The sequence below is a fragment of the Lactuca virosa genome, chromosome 8, assembly GCF_052849685.1.
Source record: "Lactuca virosa cultivar CGN04683 chromosome 8, Lactuca_virosa_CGN04683_v6, whole genome shotgun sequence".
NCBI classification, from domain to species: Eukaryota; Viridiplantae; Streptophyta; class Magnoliopsida; order Asterales; family Asteraceae; genus Lactuca; species Lactuca virosa.
In genome coordinates, this window is record NC_136433.1 from 84,660,885 (window position 1) to 84,685,594 (window position 24,710).

The window sequence follows — 24,710 nt, forward strand, 5'->3', positions numbered from 1 at the left end:
CAGCCCCGACCCAGTCACAACCTGCGTCGAAGCGGTTTAGGGCCGCTGATTCTAGGTAGGGGAGTCAGAGGGGTCGTACTTGTGGGAAGTACGACAAGGTGCATGATGGGGCTTGTCGATCCTCTTCGGGTTGCCACAAATGTGGCAAGCAGAGCCACATTGCGAGGGATTGTCGAAAACGGACTCCAACTTTTGGCGTTAGACTTTGTTACCATTGTGATCAGGTGGGCCATATGAAGGCCCAATGTCCTTTGCTTGCTGCCAGGCCGGCATAGGCTCCAGCGCCGACTACTTTGCGGATCACAGATGGAAGTCAGGGGCAGGGCGGAACCTCCGAGGGCTCGAGGGCGCGCTTTCTAGCTTACCATCGAGGAGGCTAGGGCAGCTCCAGATGTTGTGACTAGTATGTTTTTATCCTTTATCCTATTGATTATGTTTTGTGTTATGCTTATGTTTGTACCTCTGTTAGGTACGTTCCTAGTGAACTATTTGCCTGCTCTTGTGTTGTTTGACTTAGGTGCGATCCGGTCTTTTGTATCTCGATAGTTGAATAGGGAGTTTGATATGCCCATTGGGGAGTTAGAGTTTCTGTTGCGAGTCTCTATCACTAACGAACACGAGGTTTCTGCATCATCGGTATATCAGGGTTGTGTTCTGGAGATTTTCGGGGTGCCTTATCCGATCGATTTGATCCCTATCCCCATGGGGGATGTCTGCGTGATTGTGGGAATATATTGGATGAGCCATTTCGGTGCTATGATTGATTGTGAGGGCCAGCGTGTGGTAGTTCGAACCCCAAGTGGGGGAGAAGTAGTTATCTATGGAGAGGGCACCAGGATGGGTTCATGGTTTTGTTCTGCAGCCAGAGCTCGACAGTATATTCAGCACGGGTATGCGGGTTATTTGGCTTATGTGGTGGATACACGTGTTGGGGATCAGGTTTCAATTTCAAAGGTTTCGGTGGTTAGGGAGTTTGCCGATGTATTTCCGGAGGAGTTACTTGGTGTGCCTCCTGAGAGGCAGGCCGAGTTCAGGATTGACCTCGTGCCAGGTGCGGCCCCGATTACCATGGCACTGTACCGTTTGGCACCGCCTGAGATGCAGGAGTTGTCATCTCAGTTAGAGGAGCTGCTAGGCAAGCAGTTCATCAGACCGAGTAGTTCTCCGTGGGGAGCACCGATTTTTTTCGTCAAGAAGAATGATGGTTCACATCGGATGTCTATTGATTGTCGGGAGTTGAACAAGCTAACGATGAAGAACCGTTATCCCCTTCCGCTGATTGATGATCTTTTTGATCAGTTGCAGGGTGCATCTTGGTTCTCCAAGGTAGATATGAGGTCCGAGTACCATCAGGTCAGGATGAGGGAGGAGGACGTGGAGAAGACCGCGTTCCGGACTCATTATGGGCATTACGAGTTCGTGGTGATGCCATTTGGGCTCACCAATGCGCATATGATATTTATGGATTTGATGAATCAGGTATGCAGGCCGATGATCGATCGTTCGATTATCGTGTTTATTGATGATATCTTGGTATATTCCAAGACCAGAGAGCAGCATGAGGAGCATCTTTGAGAGCTTATAGGGGTTTTGAGGCGAGAACGACTTTATGCTAAGTTCTCGAAGTGCGAGTTTTGGTTAGAAGAGGTTCAGTTTCTTGGACACCTCGTTAACCAGGACAGGATATTGGTCGATCCTGCCAAGATCGAGGCGGTGATGCAGTGGGAGGTTCCGAAATCTCCCTCAGATATCATGAGTTTCTTGGGGTTGGCAGGGTACTACCGGAGATTTATTCAGGATTTCTCCAAGATTGCAGTACCCCTCACTCGTCTAATGAGGAAGGGGGTGGATTTCCAGTGGGGCCCTAAGCAGCAGTCAACATTTGAGACCCTTCGACAGAGACTATGTGAGGAACTAGTTTTAACCCTCCCGGAGGGAATTGAGGATTTTGTGGTTTTCTGTGATGCATCCATCACTGGGTTAGGGGCGGTCCTCGTGCAGAGAGGACGAGTGATAACTTATGCTTCGCGGCAGCTGAAGACGCATGAGGCGAGATATCCCATGCATGATCTTGAGTTGGGGGCTGTGGTATTTGCCCTCAAGATTTAGAGGCCTTATCTTTATGCGGTCCGTTGTACTATCTACACAGATCACAAGAGCTTGAGGCACATTATGGATCAACCGAACCTGAACATGAGGCAGCGCAGGTGGCTGAACGTAGTCAAGGATTATGAATGCGAGATCCTTTACCATCCGGGTAAAGTGAATGTGGTGGCGGATGCCTTACGCCGCAAGTCGGCTGGACCTTCTGATGGGGTGTCATGTATAAGGATATCAGTGGATTCTCCGCTTGTGGGATTGATTAGGGAGGCTCAGGCCGAGGGTGTTCGGGAAGAGAATTGGAAGATTGAGAGGATCAGGGGTGAGATCACCAGATTTGTTCCGGATAGTCGTGGTTTGTTGACCCGTTGTGGTCGGGTATGGGTTCCTATGTCTAGTGGGGTCAGACAGATTGTGTTGGAAGAGGCTCATAAGTCTCGCTTTTCTATCCATCCGGGGGCCGCCAAGATGTATCAGGATCTGAGATTGAGCTACTGGTGGCCATGTATGAAGAGGGAGATTGCTTGGTACGTGGAGAGGTGCTTGACCTGCTGAATGGTCACGGCCGAGCATCTCAGTCCTCATGGCAAGCTGCAGCCTCTGAAGGTTCCCATGTGGAAATGGGAGTAGATTTCAATGGATTTCATCACCAAGTTGCCAAAGACGTCAAATTGTTTTGATGCTATTTGGGTCAGCGTGGATTGATTGACCAAGAGTGCCCATTTCCTGGCGATTCGGGAGAGTTCTTCGGCCGAGAAGTTGGCCGATGTGTATATTCGCAAGATCGTTGCTCACCATGGGGTTCCGGTCTCCATTGTTTCAGACCGTTATGTTCGGTTCACCTCCCGTTTTTGGCAGAAGTTTCATGAGGAACTGGACACGAGGTTGCACTTCAGCACAACTTATCATCCGCAAACCGAAGACCAGAGTGAGCGGACGATACAGACTCTTAAGGATATGTTGCGAGCATGTGTCATTGATTTTGGTGGGAGCTGGGACTCCTACCTACCTCTTGTGGAGTTCTCCTACAACAACAGTTTTAACGCCAGCATTGCTGCTCCGCCTTTTGAGCTCTTGTATGGACGGAGATGTTGTACCCCGGTCTATTGGGGCGAGGTTGGTGATAGGGTTATAGGACGGACCGAGATGGTCCTTCAGACTACGGAGATGATCCATCAGATCAGGCAGAGATTGCAGACTGCTCAGAGTCGGCAGAAGAGCTATGCTGACCGGCACTGATCTGAGTTGGAGTTTTAGGTCGGTGACACGGTGTTACTGAAGGTCTCACCATGGAAAGGTGTGATTCGCTTCCGGAAGAGGGGAAAATTGTGTCCCCAATATATTGGGCCTTCCAAATTATTGCCAGGGTTGGGAAGATCGCCTACAGATTGGATCTTCCTGAGGAGCTCAGTCAGATCCATATCACTTTCCATGTTTCGCAGTTGCGAAAGTGCATATTGTATAAGGATGCAAATGTTTCATTGGATGATATTCAGGTTGATGAACGCCTGAACTATGTTGAGAGACCAGTAGCTATTCTGGAGAGGAAAGTAAGGTGGCGTTTGGTTTGCAGAATGTTTTTGAAGGAATTAGAATATGTTAAGGAATTGGAATTTGCCAGGAATTGCCATCCAATTCCATATTTTGTTTGGTTGGAAGAATGAAATTTGAATCCAATTCCATATTATGTTTGGTTGGCAGAAAATAGAACTGAAATAATATGAAATGACAAAATTGCCCTTTTTTTTTGCTTATTTTTACTTTTTTTATAACTTATATGTAAAAGTATATTATATAAATTATAAAATTAGTAAATTATAGTGATGGTAGCAGTGATATTGACGGTGGCAATAGGATGCAAACCCTAAATTTTAGGGTTTCATCCAGACAGGTCTACTTGTCGAGTTGGGGCTTCCGACTCGGCGAGTAGACTCTTCCACCCGTGTCCAATCCTCCGCATCTACTCGACGAGTTAGGCCTCCAACTCGCCAAGTCCCTGTGTAATCATGCAAAAACTTATAATAAAATACGTACCGGGAACCGGACGTTACATGGTGGCTCGTCACCACCGTCACCTCCATGGCCCATCACATCAACCATGAGGTCGAGCAATGCAATCCAAAAAATGACATCCTGAAAAATTATAACACTATATATATATATATATATATATATATATATATATATATATATATATATATATATATATGATTATAACAACTCAAGAAGCTGATTGAATGAACTATCAGTCCATTTGTTGATCACCTTCATATGCATCACCTTTACTAAAAAGTCAAGGGACGAAAACGAACATCCAGGATATAATTTTAATTGGACTTCCTCTAACAGCTTTTGAAATCCATCATCGACACTGCTACCCTCTGTATACGGGTTCACTTCGTCGCAGTCAGTATCATTTTCAATCACATCCCCCATAATATCAGCAATAACATCGGTCATCTCGTTACTACGCGGTATGTCTTCGACAACCGGATGAACTGTACTTTCACCGTGATACTTCCATATAATATAATGTGGACTAAAATCATGTTGAAGTATATGGAATTTCATTATCGCTAGTAGTATAAATTTATTAACATTACATTTGTTACGCGGGCATCTGATTTGAGCTTTGTTATCGACGTGTGGTTTGGACCTCTCGAGAAAAGATTCCAGTCCTTGTTGGAACAAGGTAGAGTTACGATTTTCAATAGTAGTCCAGGTTTTATCAATAGACATGTTGCAACTGAAACATAAGTTAGGTTTTTGTGTTTACTCTACAAGAACTAAAATTAAGATTGAATATTTATAAGGATAGAGTAACCGCTCAATCAGATGGAATAGAAAACCGGACAAACGGAAGAGAATTCACAAGGGTTGGCTTCTAAACCCACTTTTTGAATACCTTACCTCATATGCAAATGTCTATTACATGATTGACCGTTTAAGAAAAATTTGGCAGCATTTCCCCTTAGCTCCTAAGTATATATGAAATTATATACCTGAGGAGCAAAGAGAAATTAACAACTGAATATTTCTTAAACAATCAATCATGTAAAACACATTCACATCCTAAATGAGGTAAGGTATTCAAAAAGCAGTCCCAAAACGGGGACAACCCGAAATTAATTTCTAAATAAATTTCGGGCGAGTATTTCTAGGCTTTTGATGATTTAAAACGATGAGACTTAAACTAAAAAAGCATATTTTCTTATTATAGCATTGTACTTTAAATAATTTAATTATTAAATTATAACTTAGTAGATTTAGCGTATTAATTTTTCATTTTTATTTTTTATTATAGCATTGTACTTTAAACGATAGTATATATTTGTTATTTATATCATCTTTTTTTTTTTTTTCATATTTTTATTTTTAATATCAACTTTTTTTTCTATTATGACTAAATTATAACTTAGTAGATTTAGCATATTAATTTTTCATTTTTATTTTTTATTGTGTACTTTAAACGAGAATATATATTTGTTATTTATATCACCTTTTTTTTTCTTCCATATTTTGATTTTTAAGATCAACTTATTTTTCTTTTTATTTTTCTATTATGACTAAATTATAATTTAGTAGATTTAGCGTATTAATTTTTCATTTTAATTTTTTATTATAGCATTGTACTTTAAACGATAGTATTTATTTGTTATTTATATCATATTTTTTCCATATTTTGATTTTTAATATCAAGTTATTTTTATTTTTATTTTTCTATTATGACTAACCTATAACTTAGTAGATTTAGCGTATTAATTTTTCATTTTTATTTTTTTATTATAGCATTGTACTTTAAACGATAATATATATTTGTTATTTATATCATCTTTTTTCTTATTTTGATTTTTAATATCAACTTATTTTTGTTTATATTTTTCTATTATGACTAAATTATAACTTAGTAAATTTAGCGTATTAATTTTTTATTTTTATTTTTTATTATAGCATTATACTTTAAACAATAGTATATATTTGTTATTTATACCATTTTTTTTTCTTCCATATTTTGATTTTTAGTATCCACTTATTTTTGTTTTTATTTTTCTATTATTACTAAATTATAACTTTGTAGATTTAGCGTCTTAATTTTTCATTTTTATTTTTTATTATAACATTGTACTTTAAACGATATTATATATTTGTTATTTATATCATCTTTTTTTTCCATATTTGGATTTTTAGTATCAACTTATTTTTATTTTTATTTTTCTATTATAACATTATACCTTTTCATTTTTATTTTTATTTATATTATCTTAGTTATTCTGTATTTTTATTATAGTATAATACTTTAAAAAGACATTGTAAATTATAACATGTTTTTTTTTTCAATTATAACATCCTATCATAACATACATTATACACACATATACATACAATATACACATATTCTATCATAAAATACAATATACACACATACAAATGCACTTATACACACATTTTCACATATATTTTTTCATACATACAAATACATTTCATATAGAAATACATATACATTTCACATAAAAATGCCTACATTTCATATACATACATTTTCACATACATATTTTCATATATATATATATATATATATATATATATATATATATATATATATATATATATATATACACATGCATTTCACATAGAAATACACTTATAAACATATTTTTACATACACTTTTACATACATATACATTTTTCCATACATATTCACACATACACATTTGCATATACATTTTTACATACATTTCATATACATTTAACATACCAACATATATACATTTCACATACCAACGCATTAAGAACAAAAAAAAGAAAAAAGAACCTGTTGTCGTTAGAAAATACGACCAGTCGCCGGAAATTGAAGCTGGTTGTTACAACGGTGGTGGCATTCATCGAAGATTACCTTAAAAGCACCAAAATAATATAATTAGGGTTAAATATTGGTAAGAAAACAAGAGAAAGAGAAAAAGGGAAGAGAAAACGCACGTTACTAGAGTATTATTGTCGCCAGAAAAAGTCAGAATTCACCGAGAAACGTTGGAAATCGCGGGAAAACGTCGGAAATCACCGGAAAATGAAGGCCTAGAAGCAATCTATGGTTAGTGGTGGTTTGTGCTGGTATACTACGCCGGAAAATCGCACCACAGAATGTTGGTCGTCAGAATTTTGCAAGAGGGAGGAAACAACGCAGGAAGTGGGTCGTCTGGGACGAGGGGGGGGGGGTCAAAAGGGCGTTACCTTTAGCGACGACCCGGGGCAATAGCGACGACACCGGGACAATAGCGACGACATGTTGGAGGGAAAAATACACGCTTTTCTGTCGTGATTATTAACCGTCCAATCCAAAAATAATCGAACAACCAAGATGACATTCACGCGGATCACCATCAATAGCGGCGACATGTCGTCGCAATTGTTTTCGCCTCTATTACCTCCCATGAGATTAAACCCTAACCGGTGGATCAGTATAACAACATACGGTCACGATCAAATGTCGTGTGGCACGAGAGGATCGTCGGTGGAAGCCCTTTAGCGACGACCTGTATAGCGATGACAGTAACCTTTAGCGGCGACATTATCTGATTTCGCCGCTAAAGGTTGTCGTCGTCGCTAAAGGGCTTATTTCTTGTTGTGAGAGGGGGTGAGAGAGAGAGAGAGAGAAAAAAAGGGTGTGGGTGGGTGAATCATTTTTTATTTTTAATTAATTAAAAATATTAAGATGAATATATAAAAAAACAAATCTAAGGGGTATAATAGTCTTTTTAAGTTGATAGGGACCAAAATCAATAAAAAGATCTAACTTTGGACCATTATTGTACCACCAAAAAATTTTGTACCAAAACTACAAAATTTTGACGACCATGGACGATTTTTGCAACTTTATCTATATAATTTTTTGGATATTTATTGATACAAAGTGGAACCATCATCCCATTACAAATGAATCTCAAAAACACCCTACTTTTATTTATTTATTTATTTATTTTTTAAAGTTTGACGAACTGACCTAATTTTGCAAAAATCTGAACAATTCGAACACATAAAAATCCAACTAGATTTGATTTGATGAATAAATCTAACAAAGTAACAAGTGTAGGGTGCAATCACTCAAATATATTTGTTTAAATGAACAGTCCCTATACAAATTGCAAGTGTTCAAGCTTTAGTAACTATTTTATCAACATTAAAACTAGCAGGACGAAAACATAAGTTTTGATAAGCTTAGAAAACTTTACATATGCACCCACAAGTTAACAACGTGCTCTGGAAGAAAATTTCAGGGGCACATAAATACTTAATTTTAAGATTTTTTTTGGGAATTCTGTGAGAATTCTTATGATATGGGGCACAAGATAATTTGTTCTAAACTCCAAGGTCCATCATGAAATTTACTCAAGAAGATAATGCCACGTCATCAAAAGACAAGGTCCAGGTTGGATTAACGAGCAGCAACATGTACCTGCCCGTAATTCACTCATCATCATGCAGTACCAAGAGTTTTCATCGCACCATATCCTAAAACCATGAACACCATTACAAACCCCACAACCCTCTTCCACCCCCAAATCACCACCTCCCACCGCCACCTCCGCCACCCACTCCCACCTATAAAAGCCACATTCTCTGGTGAAGAAACCCAAACCCACCACCGGAGATTCATCATAACCACCTCCATTTCACTACTTGCATTAAACAACCTTAATGTCCAGGTAGCATCAGCCGAGAGCTGGGGCACAAGATCGTTCATAAAGGAACGGTTTTTTGAGCCGGGGTTGTCGCCGGAGGATGCAGTGGCTCGAATCCGGCAGACGAGGGAGGGACTGCACAGCATTAGGAACATGTTGGAGACTATGTCGTGGAGGTATGTGCTGTTTTATATAAGATTAAAAGCGGCTTATTTAAATCAGGACTTGAAGAATGCGATGTCAATAGTACCAGAACCCAGAAAAAGTTCCTACGTTAAAGCTGCTAATGAGCTGGTCAATAACATGTCTGAGGTATCTTTACTTGCTCCATTACTTGTCTAATTTAACTTTTCTCTCAAAAAATATAACATTTTATTTATCTGTAATCTATATTGCAGTTTGATACTTATATTCGGTCACCAAAGGTGTACGAATCTTACTTATACTACGAGAAGACATTGAAGTCGATTGACAATCTTGTTGCTATTCTCGCATAGTGAATTGCACGCGTTTGGTTTTGTTTATATGATGTAAAAGGGAACATATAAGTAATAGAAAGTTCAAACTTTGTTATATTTCATTCAAATATTTCACACAAACAAACACAAGGTGAAAACACACATAGTAACTGTAGCCCAAAAGGAACAATTTGGTTTCAAATGTCAAATCAAATTAACATTAGAGCACCACGCGTTTTGCTTGTCGAGATAGCGCGATAGCACCGAGCAAGATTACCAGGATAAACACAACCACTGCTCCAAATGATCCGATGAGCGAACCAGATGCACCTTGACAAAAGTCCCCATATTGTTGACACACCGGCAACCAATTTGTGGAAGTGTTTCCATTGTGAGCCAAATACACTATTGAAGCCGCAGCCGATGCGCCCGCAGTGAGAAGAGCTAGCATGACCTTCAAAATCAAATTTACAGTATTAACAATCAATCACTATGACATGTCTTTGCTCCTCGATTAAGAAACATAAAGTTATAGGATTAATATTATAGTTTAAATTATGTGTCATTCTACCATTACATAGGTCTAGCAAGTACTTAGACATGTAAGGGTAGGATGAAACATAAATGATGCCTAATATCATTATAATGATACAATATTGAAAAATTATTGTATCTTTATTATGTCTAGGTTCTGATCATTACTGGTTAGAACCTAAACACTTATGCACTATATTAGTGTCTTGTTACCGTATCCATGATGATCAAGAGAATCCTGCTTCCTCTTGCCGCACTCCTCATGATGTGGACGATGGATAACGGGATGGTGAGAACGAAATATGCACATACTATCGCGTTGACAATCACAAACAATCTAAATGACCGAAAATCATCGTATTCTGCATTGAAAACCACAAACCGAGTGAAGAAAGGTAGGGTTTGTTCATTGGTTCCCATGGCAATTGCAGCACCTAAAGTACCCGCAATGCCAACCAAGCGCAAAACAAGATCCATCACCGAAACCCCTTTGTTTGATCCAACGGGCACCAAGACCTTAGAGGCATCGCCTTCTTCCAATCGTACGGTTTTTGTCATTTTTTGGTTTTTGGGACTTTTTAACAATTGGAAAGGCTAAAGAGTTGGCAGGGAAGAAGTTGTGTAAGGTGGTGTTGAAATAGTTTGAGATAAAATGAAAGAGAAATGTGTGTATTTATATAACAGAAACATAGTTGAGTTGGTATAGAAATGGATGTGTTAGTTGTCAATGAGGGTTTCTTTTTGGCTTGGTCACTGCCCTTTAACCTGCTCAACTTTGAGTACCAACTTCCTACTCCATCAATCATCAATTCTTGAACTTTTTGCTGGATTTTCAAGAATTCCATTATAAACTTTCAGATTATCGAATTTTTTATCCATAGATCTGATTTTCGATTAGAAATGATTTTATTGATCTTATTTATATAAAGTTATATAATGTTAGTGGGCATTAAGTACAAATTCATTGGCACACAATACTATATATTTTACTGGAAAAAACGATGAATAGAAGAGAACTTAATCAAATAGATAAATTTAAATGGAAGAAATTATGAAAACATTTATGCTCGACTGTTTCACTTTATGGGTTCATTATATATTCATAATTTCTTGCGCATTTTTTTTCTAAAACTATATTTAATTTAAGGCAAATAATAGAAAACCAGTATATTAATTTTATCATGTTTTTCAATTTCGCCAACCAATTTTTTTTTTTTTGGCATAAGAGGTCAACATTTTTTTTCATCTAATCTTCTTAGAATTTCGCAATTTAGCAGGTTATGAGGTCACTTCCTCGTTGCCATTTATGAGTTGGTGTTATCAGGTAACATGGTCCTTACATGACATGAAGAGTTAGAGCATTTTGAATTAGGATTTTATAAACTAATTACTATTTTGATCGTTCACCGCCAATAAAATATATGTTTTTTTTCATTGATCATACTTAATATACTAAGTATAGTATACATTAAGTGTTTATTTTATCTTTAGGTTCATCAGATTAAGGGAAATTGAAATAACTAACCAATATTCATGAGTGTTTTCATAAAAATGACCAATTTTTTTTTTTTCAAAATTTGCAAAATTAACACCACCTCTGAAATACCATATTCGAGAGTAGTAAAGGTCGTTCTAGAGTAGGTGGTGGTTGGCGAGATATGATGTCAGGAAAATCTAACAATCGTACATTCTAGACTGACGTAGTCAATTTCGGACGACTGTACATTTTGAACATACATTTCAGACAGTGTTCCGGACTGCCTTTATTCAATTCTAGATTGTCCATTTTACATTCAAGACACCGAATATGGATATTTTTATACTGCATATCATCAGGGGCGGTCCTAGCTAGGTGCCCGGTGTGGCACCGACAACACCTAGCTTTCGCGCACATAGTAGAAAATTTTTCGTTTTTTTTAATTTTTACCTATTGTGCCACTACGCAAAAAAATCGTGCAACTACTAAAAAAATTTGGTGCAACTACGTAAAAAAAATTTGTCACTCTATCGGGAATTACCAAACAAAAAATAATAATAATAATGAGCCAAATGTTTTAATCAATTATTGTCTAATAGCCCAATTGCCCAAAGCCCCAAATAAAACATTAATTGGATAAATTAGCAATTGGGCTAATTGCTTGTAAAAAAATAGCCCAATCCTAATTAATTGACTAAATGTATTATCAATACAAAAAAAGAAAAAAAAAAATAGCGACTACAGAATCGATTAGTCGACTTCGTCCTTGGCTGGCTCGTGACCTTCTGTTCGGCTGTTCGCACTTCGCACAATCCTTCATCGGTTCCTGACTTCCAATCCTTCCATTGTTCGATCAATCAACAATCGGGTGAAGCAAGTAACAAAATTGACTTCCTTCGATTTCTACTTTCTTGGTTAACAAAATCGACTTCAAAGCCCTAGAATGAAGCAAAGTAAGTTTTACCAATTCATTTAGGTATATGAAATTGATATGTTTTTTTTTTGAAGTTATTGATTGGCTTGGGTGAAATTGATTTGTTTTATTGCTATGTTTTATTGAATTTATTGTTTGATTAGGGGAAATTGCTATGTTTTATTGAATTTATTGTTTGATTAGGTGAAATCAACTTGTTTTATTGAAGTCATAGTTTGATTAGGTGTAACTGTTATGTTTTTATAGGTTAAACTAAGTGGTTTTTTTTACCAAAAGACAAAGACCTAATCCTAATGAAAGTGGTGAAGAATGTTCCCAAAGACCTAATCCTAATGCAACTCCACAAACACCAATCACCAATCAATCAATCTCTTCGGTTTCTAATGCAACTCCACAAACACCATGCTCTAACCAACCTAATGATAATGTTGAGTTGAAAGATCTTCCAAAGGACCCGACGGATAGGCCAAAGAGTACAAGTTACAAATCAAATATAAGAGATGAAATAAGAAGAGCGTATTTGCTTAAAGGACCTTGTCAAATAAGGGCACATAAGTTTTCCAAAAAAAAATAGGTGATAAATTTAGAAGATTCGTTCCTTCATGGTTTGATGAATTTGATTGGTTGGAATATAGTGTGAAAAAGAATAGTGCATATTGTTTATATTGTTATGTGTGTGGAGACCTCATGAGACAAAAAGGAGGGAGAGATGCATTTGTTTCCCAAGGTTTTGATACTTGGAATAAAAAAGATGCATTTCGGACTTATGTGGGCGGCGTTGATAATTTTCACAACAAAGAAAAATAAAAGTGTGAGTTTTTAATGAGGGAAAAACAAGCTATTAATGTAGTATTGAGGAGGCAAACCGAAGCGGGGGACCATAAATATAAAGCTCGATTACGTGTTTCTATTATTGTTGTTAGACTTTTATTGAAAACCGGTTTACCGTTTCGTGGTCATGACGAGTCGGTTAACTCGGAAAATAGAGGGCTTTACATTGAAGTGTTAAAAGCCATTCGAGAGACTAGTGAAGATATTTTCAACAATACTTTAGAAAATGCTCCTAAAAACAATCAACTAATTTCCGCTAAAATTCAAAAAGAACTTGTGCAATGTTTTGCACAAGATGTACTTTTGAGTATTCGTGAAGAGATTGGTCAAGATGTTTTTGCTTTACTAGTTGATGAATCTAGTGATGTTTCAAAAAAGGAACAAATCGCTATTGTTTTGCGTTATGTTGATAGTCTTGACTTTGTGAAAGAAAGATTCATATGACTAGTGCACGTGAAGGATACATCCTCTTTGACACTCAGAAACGCCATAAATGAAGTACTTACAAGTAATAAGTTGAGTTTTAGTCAGGTAATTTATTCTTTACTTTTTTGTTATTTCAATTTAATTTAATTCGGTTTATGTTTTATATATATATATATATATATATATATATATATATATATATATATATATATATATTGTTTTAAATTTTAATAGATAAGAGGACAAGGTTATGATGGGGCAAGCAATATGCGAGGGGAATTTAATGGTTTGAAAGCTTTGATATTACAAGAGAATGACACAACTTTTTATATACATTGCTTTGCACACCAACTTCAATTAGTAGTTGTGGCTGTAGCAAAGAAGCATGATGGTGTTAGTGACTTTTTTGAGCAAATTTCGTTGGTGGTTAATGTTGTTTGTGCCTCGTGTAAAAGAAAAGACTTACTACGAGAACAAGCAAGAGAAAGGGTGCAAAAAGGATTGTGTAGTGGTGAACTTGAAACCGAAAGAGGGTTAAATCAAGTGACTACACTTGTTCGAGCGGGAGAAACAATATGGGGTTCACATTTCAACACACTCACAATTTTGATGAAGTTGTTTGTGGATGTACTTGTAGTTTTAGATTTTGTGAAAGAGGAGGGAGTGTCATTGGCAAACCGTCAACAAGCGTCCGAAATCTTAGCATATTTAAATCATATGAGTTCGTGTTTTACTTACATATGATGTATGACATTTTACGCCTCACGGGTACATTGTCAAAGCAACTTCAAAGAAAAGATCTAGACATTTTAGAAGCGGCTTCGATGGTTAGAGGGACAATGGATGAATTGCAATCTTTGAGAAACACAGGGTTTGATAGCATTTTGCCAAAAGTATCCTCTTTTTGTCAAACACACAAAATTGATACTTTAGATATGGAAGAGTTGTATATTGGTGCGAGAAACCGTAAGACTACAAAGACTAATAGGTTTCATTTTGAGGTTGAAATCTTCAACACGGTGGTAGATATGCAACTTACAGAATATCGGGATCAATTTGGTGAAACAAGCACCCAATTACTAGAATGCATTGGTGCTTTGAGCCCTTGTGATTCATTTGCACAATTTGACAAATCAAAGTTGTTGAAGTTGGGTAAGTTATACAAGTATGACTTTGATGATTCGGATATGATAGACCTTGAAGGACAACTTGAGATATCTTATCACTCTTGCATCAAAGATGAGCGCTTCACTAGTTTGAAAGGAATTTCTGACCTTTCTCATTTGATGGTTAGTACGGGGAAGCATCGGTCTTATCCTTTGGTTTATAAGCTTTAAAGTTGGCTTTGATATTACCCGTAGCGACCGCAAGTGTAGAAAGATGTTTTTCAAAGATGAAGCTCTTGAAGACCGACTTGCGTAACAAAATTGGCGATGACTTTTTGAATGACGCATTACTTTGTAATGTCGAGACCGAAGCACTTACAAATGTTGAGAATGAAAAAGTAATGGAGCGGTTTCAAAAGATGTCTGCACGAAGAGGACAAATTTAAATTGTAATAGATCGTTGTTATATTATGTTTAACCAAAAAAAAAATTTGTATTAGACGTTTTATATTATGTTTGACCAGAAATTTGTTTTTATGTTTTATATTATGTTTGACCAGAAAAAAAAATTGTGCAACCCTACTACTAATTCCTGCGTCCGCCCCTGTATCATGTGTTTTCCATCTTTTGTTTCAGTTGCAACCAACTATATACTCATAATTGTGTTTTAGAATTGTTTCAAAATGAATTTCTCAAGATTGTGATCATGAAAAAAAATTGACAGCCTGTCTGTTTTTACTTGCATAACCTTGGAAAAATGAACATCTATAGTTACATCAACAACATAACAGATGTTATGGGTTGTTTCAATTATGTTTTGTGGCTCTTGGACACGTAGTAAGATAAAATTTTCCATTTTCTTCTTTTAATAAATTCATAACAACTAAGTGTTTAATTTTGTTAAAAGTATATCAGTCATCTTTATAAGTAATGTCCCTATGGGAGTAGACTACAAGTTACGTGTGACAATTGGGTCAGATTCGGTTGGAGAGGTCGCGGGTTGACGAGTCATAAGACATTGACCTAACTCAACCTATATACGTATTCAGGTTGGCGATCTGGAAACATCAACCCAATCGAACCTACATAACTCGTTTAAGTAGCATATGATTCATAACAATGATAGCATATTAGATCGATATTTTTTTTAAGTTGAAATTTTGATATCGTTGATGGTGTTAATAAGATGATACATAAATTGTCTCCCCATAAGCCACTCTTGCCCTTGTAGAACCGAATGAAGAATTGAAAAATGCTATTGAGTTACAGAGTAATGATGGGGTTAATACAAGGGTAAGAACTAAGGGGTTGTTTTGTAGCTTCTTAATTAAAGCCTCTTAATCTTTTAAAATCCTCTTAAACTTCCATACTTGACCTTATATCTGAAGAGAAAAGAAACACGCTCTTCCATATTTTGCCCTCATATGCATTCATCCATCAAACACACACCCACCTTCAACATCCATTTGGTTGCCTCCTACATCCGACCAAATCCAAAACTGATCATCTCCTCCCATCGTCAACCACCTCCCCCAACCTCCTCCCATCGTTGACCTTGCATAACATAGTCGCCCCCGTCTTTGACCCTACACACACACGAGTTTCCGACAACTTCTGATATCCACTCCTACCACCATGGTCACAACGCCAACACCAATCTCCGAAAACATCATTGTTGCCAGTGCTGGTATCCGCCCTGGACAGCACTGACAACCTCCAGTAAACCCCCGTGACACACTAGGTTAGTTTTCTCTAATATTCTAAAATCGATTTCTGTAAAATGTGTTCGTGAAGTCTACACATGAAGTCGGTTTCCCCTAATTTGTTGTTAGCTTTGATACATGATTTTTAAGACTGATTGGTTGGTAGGGTTGTTAGACCACTTTTAATTTTGTTGCACAAACATCCAAAAGGATAAAAAAGGATAAGTGGTCATGAATTGAAGTCATCTGATGATAACAATGATCATCATTATGGCCATGATTGTAAAGATGATTTGAATGAAGGATATGATGGGAATAACAAGCACCATATTGAAATTGAGGTGAATGGATGCTTTTAATTTGGATGTTTTTTTTTAGTTTTTATCCAACTTTCTAACTCAAACTCTTGACTTTAGTTCAATTTGTATTCTTAAATGTTAAGTTTTTGATTGAATTCGTATGCATCTTCTTATTTCATATTATATTTTGTAGGTAATTGAGCAATCTTATATATTCTTATTTCAAATTATCATCTTTTCTTTATTTGTAAATTTGATTTTCTGGATTTTAGTATGATTTCATGGAATTTGTTGTTGATCTTGCTGATTTTGTTGATTTCTATTGTCGATCTTGGTTGTTTAATTTACATTGTACTTTTTGTAATATTGGGTGTAATGTTTATATTTAGCATCCTACTTTGATGATAAAAAATATTTCATATGTATGGTATGATGGGTTTTATGCAAAAAAAATAAAATCGTAAGTGTACACGCAACCCTAAATTTTGATCTATGTTTCCTCTAATTGAACATACAACTTTGAACATCAAATAAGAACGCTAAAGATACCTAGGAATTTTCGAAATCTAGAAACAAAGAATGAAAACATACCATGAAGATTGTTGTCACAACTCCAAATTTTTAGACCTAGCAAAGCCTAAACCCTAACCTAATACAAGTGAATTTACATTGCACTTCTTGTTGCATTGTATCTTCTATAGCCTTAAGGGCTTGTTGATAAGCTTGTAACTAAGCTTGGATTGAAAACTAAATTGGTTTAGGGTAGTATAATTCAATTTTGACAAAAGAATAAAGTTTAAAACATATATAAACTTAACATTTAAGGGTAATTATAAATTATATTAATATATTTTTGGAATTCGGTTCTTGGAATCAAATATCAATCTAAAACTGAATTCCCTTAAATAATAAAGTGTCAAAACCGAATTCCTTCCTTCCTTGTTGACTAGAAACCGAATTTACACTTAGGAATTAAGCTAAAACCGAATTCTATCCTTTTAGAAAGCCATAACTGAATTCCTTTCTCTCCTTGACCCAAAACCGAATTCCTTCTTCTTCTTTGACCATAGGACCGATTTCCCTTTTCTTTTGGATTGAATTCAAGGGAATTCGGTCATGCATGACCGAATTCTACTCATTTACAACCGAATTTACCTCTTAAATATTTCATATCTTATCCTAATTCAGAATACCAATGAGATATGATTCACTTACCAATACAACCGCCTCATAATTTTCCTTACTATTTAGGATACATATTGAGATCATACTTCATTTTCACAATCCAGTAACGAAAACCTTTATCAAACTCTCTCAAGTATCATCCTTCATTTCCATCTTCAAAGCAGTTAACCTTCAAACTTTCAAACTTCATTTGAACATTCGAAACAATACCCAAGAATCTCTTCACAATAAGTAAGTATTGTACATATTAGTTTAGTGCTTTTGAGATACTTATATTTCAAAGATCATATTATTCACACACTATTGTGTGTTATAAAACTATTATGAACACGACATCTTTCCCGTAATCTAGCCCGAAGGTCACCATTTCTATTCTGTATTCAAAACCGTTACCACACATAAGGTGAGTTCATACCCTCATATTATTCCAAGCTTTTTTTCAATGTTTTTAGGGTGGGGGGGGGGGGGAATACAAGTAAAACACAAGAAATTTTGTGTTTTAAAATATAATTTACTTATTATGTTTTTCTTACGATTATTATGTATTTAAACATGAAACTTGTTAAAGTCATGTAAATAAACTTATAAAACTGTAATAGCTATAGTTTATGGATCATATGAACTATTTTACAAAGTCCAGGTTAAAACATGGAAATAAAATTATAAACTATAATAAGTATAGTTTATGGAATAAAGGGATCTTTTTACAAAATTACTTGTTAATTATAAAAAGGTTTTCGCATTATTACTTGTAAATTCGTTGAAGCTAATTGTGAGACACGTCTTTGTGTACTTACCTAAGTACCAAAGGAAGTCTAGCCTTATGAACCAGAGTCTCCTGGAGGGAGAGCGTGAGTTTGTGTATAGATCTATACGGGATTGACAATCCCGCACCCTGACTGTGACACCAGTTAAAGTTTAGTAAAAAATAAATTGATCAATAATCGTAATTGGGATGAACCAAGTGGTAGAGTTTGTAACATGGTTTCCAAAAATATAAAGAACACTGAAATCCGAGTTATAACGAAGAAGTTATGACCAATCGAAAATCCGCGATAAAACCGGCAAAACACTGTTCAGTGTAAAAAGCGAATTTTCGATAAAAGGCTTTTTAGCCTTAACAATCTAAATAAAAGTTGTAGAATATGTTAAACCGAGAACGTTCATAAAAAGAACGTCAAAATCTGACTTCGTATGAGGAAGTTATGATTTTTCGAAGTTTCGGTTTAGTAGTAGACAGCTAAAAATTCGAAATATAAATCGATCGATATTTAGCCAACACAACTTAAACGAGAATCAAAGGACTCGTCAAAAGTAGCATGATGGTAAAAAGACAGATGAAAACGGACGTCAGATGAAGAAGTTATGAATTTTTAACGGATTTCCTGTCCCGGTCTGTTAAAAATAATAATATTAAAAATAAAGTCAAAATCAGCCAAGGAAGTCTAAACTAAAGTCGTAGAGTATGATTTTACCTACGCGTGCATATAAAGAACGTCAAAAATGGAGCTCGTATGCGAAAGCTATGATTTTTGCAAGTTTTTGGCACAAAAATCAAGAAAATGTTGAAAACCGGGAAATTTCGCTGAGTCATCCTCGGATACGTCATCCCTCGCATGCGAGGCCTCCACGTGTCACCTCCTGATAGGACCGAGCTTCGCGTGTCGTCTTCTGATTGGACCAAGTCCGCGGTCCACTCGCATTCGGACACCCTCGCAGGAGACACACCGCACACCCTCCTCGGATGACCCTCGCACCTTCGTGGAGCCTGCCCATTGGACCGAAGTTGGGTCCAATCCGAAGCTGCCAGATCGGAACCGACTGTCCGAACCGAAGCCTCGCCTCGCCACCTGTCCGAACCGAAGCTCCCATTTGCCACCTGTCCGAGACACGCGTCGCACCCACCTTGCTCCGGATCCGAGGCTGCGGCTTATATAAGGCATGCGAGCCTTCTCGGATGAAAGTCATTTTTCACCCCAAATTTCTCCAATTTTCACATTTTAACCCCGTAAACTTTCTCACGACCCCCAAGGCCCCGGTATCATGTCTAAAGCCTAAAGCAAGCCCCGGAGCCCCGGAATTCTCGAGAAGTCATCCTCTCTCCTGTCGAAACTCTGCCCGATTTGAGCCGGTTTCTCGTCAAATAAACTCCTTCCGGGAAACGAAACGCTGCCCGAATCACCGCTTATTAAAGTGAGTTATTACCCCTATAATTTACCTTTTCAATGGTTTTTAAATGCTTTTTAGGGGGGGGGGGAATACAAGTTTAACACAATATTAAATTGTGTTAATAACTGTATGTGATAATAATCACACAAAGATTTTACGTATGCTTTTAAGAATTACCAAATACTTCCAAAATAACGTAAAGCCATGTTAAATCTTTAAAGTCATGTAAACTCCGTTAAATTCTTTGAAAAATTTTTTATAAGCTATTTCAAAGTATAAATGTCAAAATCATGTTTATATAGGTATAAATATATAAATAAGATTTGAAGGGCTTACGACTAATGAATTATCTTATATCCTTTTCCTTGTTTGGATATGGAATTAAGGTTGTGTTATTTGTCCGAAGGTCGTTTCCTTTTTAATTATATATATATATATATATATATATATATGAGTCTAAAAGGTTACTCCTTTTAGTATCATTACCTTTGTATCAGGCTGAGCAAAGGTGTTCATCCATGTGATATCATACTAATCAGATAGAACATATAAATTATAATAGGTATAATTTATGATTCAAAACTAAATATACAAGTATGATTCACGACTGTATACCTTCCAAGGAAATTACCAAAATTCATTCAACTATACCAAGATATGTATAATATTTTTAATATACGAACAACATATTAAAGAAGTAAATATACATCATACCGGGTTTGCATTAACCGAGGGTACGATACAGAGTACCAGAGTTAGCAAACATGAGGTAATGCCGGGTTTGCATTAGCAAAGGTACTATACAGAGTACCTGAGTTAGCAAACACGAGGTAATAATACACAAAGTACCAGAGTTAGCATTCACAGGGTAATAATAATACATCGTAAATCTCGTTGAAACAATAAATTTGTGAGACCTTTCACGGTGTACTTATCTAAGTACGACCTTTTTAGTCCTGAACTATTAGCCAGAATCTCTTGTAGGGAGAGCGTGAATTTGTGTATAGATCTATATGGGACTGACAATCCCACACCTCTACTGTTCGCTACAGTTTGGCCGGCAGGCCTAGGGTGTCAAATATCATACCATTCCGACGCCTGAAGAACGTCGCCGCAGGCATATCAGTCATATTAGTATGGTTAATAGAACTTACATGGATAAAACAACGAGTGAATTACAAAGTAATATACTTCTCTTATAACAGTAAGAAAAGTTAATTACATCCCGACCAGATATACCTTCAGTAGTTTTTACTTACAGTAAAAGCTACGCATCATGAAATCAAGTATTGTACTTCTGGTTTTGAACATTTAAAACCACAAGGCAGTATTATGGATAATACAATACTCTCCAGGATTAATACTAAGGTTTTTACTATAGAACAATTATAACTAAGAACACTTTTACAAATGAAACGGTTTATGGGATTAAACCACTTATACAAAGGAAACGGTTTATGGGATTAAACCACTTATCAAATGAAACTTAGTCATTCAATCTTTGTAAACTAGTATAACATAAAAGACCTTTAGTGGTTAATTCTATAATTCCTTAGTTATTACATCAGAGTTATGCATAAGTAATGTCCGATTGACAGTGAAATGTGTGACTTCCGCCTTACTTCCTGTTCCTTGTTTAGTTGTGGGCTTAGGGCAGATACACCCATTTGACTGTCCATTCGATATTGGGTTATATATAATCAGTATAAAATAAGTAATTACAGAGGGAAACTATTGAGGTTATCAGTCAATCACCTCAGGAAATATAGGATTTCCTGGAGAAACCAGTGAACTTATTTAAAGAACTTAGGGTATACTTAACAGAACTAAAATACTTATGAACTCACCAGCTTAAATGCTGATCTACTCTTTCCAAATAACTTGTATTCTCAGGAATCCAATAGACAGGTACACTCCCGAAGCTTTTGAGAAGACTACCTAGTACCGTACCGCGACTCTTGTCTTCTACTGTACCTACTTTAGTGTTTGAATATGTAATGTTTAAACACTGATGTAAAACTTATACTTATTAATGCAATGGTTGTTTGTACTTTGATTACTATATTGCATGTGTTGTGATAGTTACCTAAAGTCCTCCGCCCCCGAACGTTTCCGCCGTTCTGGTTTGGGGGTGCGACAGATTGGTATCAGAGCAGTGTTTATAGTGAACTCAGTATATCAATCATAAAAGATATACAACTATAAACCCATTGGGATAAAAACACTCTGACCAAGAGTTATACTTTAAAAATATAACAATATTTTATAAAAGTATAAGTACATGCAGAGTATATATACCAGAATGAGTATCACAAGAAGAACAAAACAAAAGTATTTGGATGTTGGACATTGCAGTTAAACCTAGACAGTGACGTAATCATATCTGGGATCAATATAGTCTGATCAACTATATTCATTCGAGATATGACCAACATGTGTTTGGGGAGTGATTGTAATGTTGCAACTGGTCTAAAACTTACCTAAGTACCAGAAGAATTCTAGAACCAAACATAAATATTAAAATACTATGAGAGTATTTTAAGATACTAAAACAAGAAAACTGAAAACTTGTTAAGTTCTTATATCTAGAAGTCCAAGAATCAAACTCATAACTAAAATAACATGGAGGTATTTTACATACCTTTGGGGAAATGTTAAAAAGATCTTTTCTGATAAATCTATAATTACTAGGTGGATACGTTAAGGTTATATATAGCCAAGATTTTTTAGACTTAGAATATGTGATTTTCACTCTACAACCTTTTCCTTGTTTGGATGTGGTTTTAGAGTAGGATTACTTATTCAAAGGTCTATTTGATATGAATTACATATAATCGGTACACACCATGTGATTATAAGAGGACCAGAAAGAATCACCTTCGTAAGAATTCAAATTTTCTCATAGATTCTTTAGTCATTCCCATTCTCGTATAAACCCGTTAGATAAACATAGTTACTCCAGCAATCAATAGAAGAGTCAAGGAGGATCCAAAAGAATTTCATTAGGAGAATTCCGAGAAAGAAACCGATGACAAGTAAATAAATTATAGAAATCATGTAGTGCCCTTACCCTATTAAGGACACCAATGAGAGATTCGCATGAACTTCCGAGATTCAAAATCTTCATTACGAAGTAATGGGGATCAGTGTCAGAATCAGAAGTAAGACAACTCAGGAATTCAATATACCTACAGAGGAGAAGAACACCCTATAGATACTAGGAGGAAACAAATCATTACCACTAAGAATAGAACAGAGAACAAAGGAAAACCACGCATGATTCATGTGAAGCATTTGAGCACCTTTTCATCTAAGTAATAACTAGTAAATCGGTTCAACCTAGTGAGTTAGTGATTTCATTACTCACATTAGGTTTGGAGCTTATCCTCTTTTCCTGTCACGACTAATAACAATAAATCAGATCACGGAATCTTAATTGATAGTGATTACTTCTCAAATTCATAAGTCTATTTTATGTAGACACTGTTATGAATTATTTTCGAAAATTGGGAAACGATATCCACCAAACGAAGGTAACTTAGTTCGGATGATACTCGGTTCCTAACCATTCTAGAAACTTAATTATGTTCCTTACCAAGACTGCATCATAGGGATGCAGGTCGAATCATTAAGAATAATATAACAAAACGAAAGATTAATACATAGATACAAATGGTTAGAATACATCTAGAGACACGATAGTCGCTCATGAGCTCATTTTCTTATCATGTAACAGAATCATGTCTCCAAAGAAGTGTAACCAACCCACCAGCAAAACACCAATCCTTCAGATAGATGCGGCTACGTTTCAAGCTGCGGTCACAGCAGCTGTAGCAGCTGTCATGGCACACCTTAATGCTGACAATGCAAATGTTAGTAGTAATGCTATCGATAACCGCGATCATGGTGATGGCCAAGTACAGCACCGAGCACCTACTTGTAAGAACACCTTGAACCTTAAGCCTAATATCCTGAAATGAAAGTTCGAGAACAAGGAAGGGAGTTGTTCAACTCAAGAACCTAACAGAGGGCAACGAACTGGGGCAGTCAATACCCCCGTCAGCTCTGTTATTCTAGCACCAACCAAGCCGTACTTAGGAAACCACCCACACTGCAGCAGGTGCAACTACCATCATCATGGAGTTTGCCGAGAGCTGCATTGCAATAGATGCAACATAAAGGGGCATACCGCCCGCATCTGTAGAACTCCGGTCGAGTTCATCACTTCAACCACCGATGTTGGAACTATTCCCATATGTCACCTTTATGGTGAAATAGGACATTATAAGAGGGATTGTCCAACAAAGAAGAACGACGGGGGAGCAGGAAGATTTTGATCCCAATACATGGGAAAGCATCAAAGAACCCTGTTACATTTTGGTACGCTTCCAAACCCCGATAACTATCTATAATTATGATTACTCTTTCGTTCAAATTAAATCATAACACTTATATAAAATTTGAAACCCTAACAGGTAAGCTATGATGACTTAGTGTATACATAAGGGTCATTTATAATTAAGATTTGTAGACTTAGAGTGAGTAATCCCGCCTCATTTCCTGTTCCTTGTTTGGTTGTGGATTTAGGGCAGGGTTGCTCAGTCAAAGGTTTTACCAATCTTAATTATACATGACTTGTATACACCAAGCGATTATAGAGAGACCTAGTAAGGATCGTTTCATGAAAGTTCATAATTTCAAAATTATCAGAACTCTCTCATTGGTAGTACCCGCCAATTTCGAATCAAAGGGGGTTCGTAGTAATAATAACATAATAAAACTAGAAGCGCTGAAAACTTAGGTACATAGGA

At 36.4% G+C, this 24,710-nt stretch overlaps 4 protein-coding genes across 4 annotated transcripts; 3 read left to right on the forward strand and 1 right to left on the reverse strand.

Annotated features, from left to right (window-relative positions):
• The first annotated feature begins 8,558 nt into the window (after positions 1-8,558).
• On the forward strand, positions 8,559-9,357 carry PNSL2 (PsbQ-like 2). Its single transcript, XM_079069045.1, has 2 exons — positions 8,559-9,089; positions 9,176-9,357. The coding sequence occupies exons 1-2, from the start codon at positions 8,616-8,618 to the stop codon at positions 9,272-9,274; spliced, it is 573 nt and encodes a 190-aa protein (XP_078925171.1). The 5' UTR covers positions 8,559-8,615; the 3' UTR covers positions 9,275-9,357.
• On the reverse strand, positions 9,327-10,427 carry LOC145134147 (casparian strip membrane protein 1). Its single transcript, XM_079069044.1, has 2 exons — positions 9,983-10,427; positions 9,327-9,689 (listed from the first exon to the last, which is right to left on the reverse strand). Exons 1-2 carry the CDS (start codon positions 10,325-10,327, stop codon positions 9,456-9,458), a joined length of 579 nt encoding a protein of 192 aa, XP_078925170.1. The 5' UTR covers positions 10,328-10,427; the 3' UTR covers positions 9,327-9,455.
• A 2,575-nt stretch (positions 10,428-13,002) lies between these two features.
• LOC145130568 (uncharacterized) lies at positions 13,003-13,455 on the forward strand. The gene has a single exon (XM_079065346.1). The coding sequence runs from the start codon at positions 13,003-13,005 to the stop codon at positions 13,453-13,455; it is 453 nt and encodes a 150-aa protein (XP_078921472.1).
• Positions 13,456-14,180: 725 nt separating this feature from the next.
• Positions 14,181-14,774, forward strand: LOC145130569 (uncharacterized). Its single transcript, XM_079065347.1, has one exon. The coding sequence runs from the start codon at positions 14,181-14,183 to the stop codon at positions 14,772-14,774; it is 594 nt and encodes a 197-aa protein (XP_078921473.1).
• The last annotated feature ends 9,936 nt before the right edge of the window (positions 14,775-24,710 follow it).

Excerpts from the sequence above, each read along its gene's own strand:
- PNSL2 (XM_079069045.1), top strand. The coding sequence starts at position 8,616 with ATGAACACCATTACAAACCCCACAACCCTCTTCCACCCCCAAATCACC. Across the intron at positions 9,090-9,175 it reads TGGTCAATAACATGTCTGAG|TTTGATACTTATATTCGGTC; the intron begins GTATCTTTACTT and ends TCTATATTGCAG.
- LOC145134147 (XM_079069044.1), bottom strand. The coding sequence starts at position 10,327 with ATGACAAAAACCGTACGATTGGAAGAAGGCGATGCCTCTAAGGTCTTG. Across the intron at positions 9,690-9,982 it reads TCTTGATCATCATGGATACG|GTCATGCTAGCTCTTCTCAC; the intron begins GTAACAAGACAC and ends TTGATTTTGAAG.
- LOC145130568 (XM_079065346.1), top strand. The coding sequence starts at position 13,003 with ATGAGGGAAAAACAAGCTATTAATGTAGTATTGAGGAGGCAAACCGAA.
- LOC145130569 (XM_079065347.1), top strand. The coding sequence starts at position 14,181 with ATGTATGACATTTTACGCCTCACGGGTACATTGTCAAAGCAACTTCAA.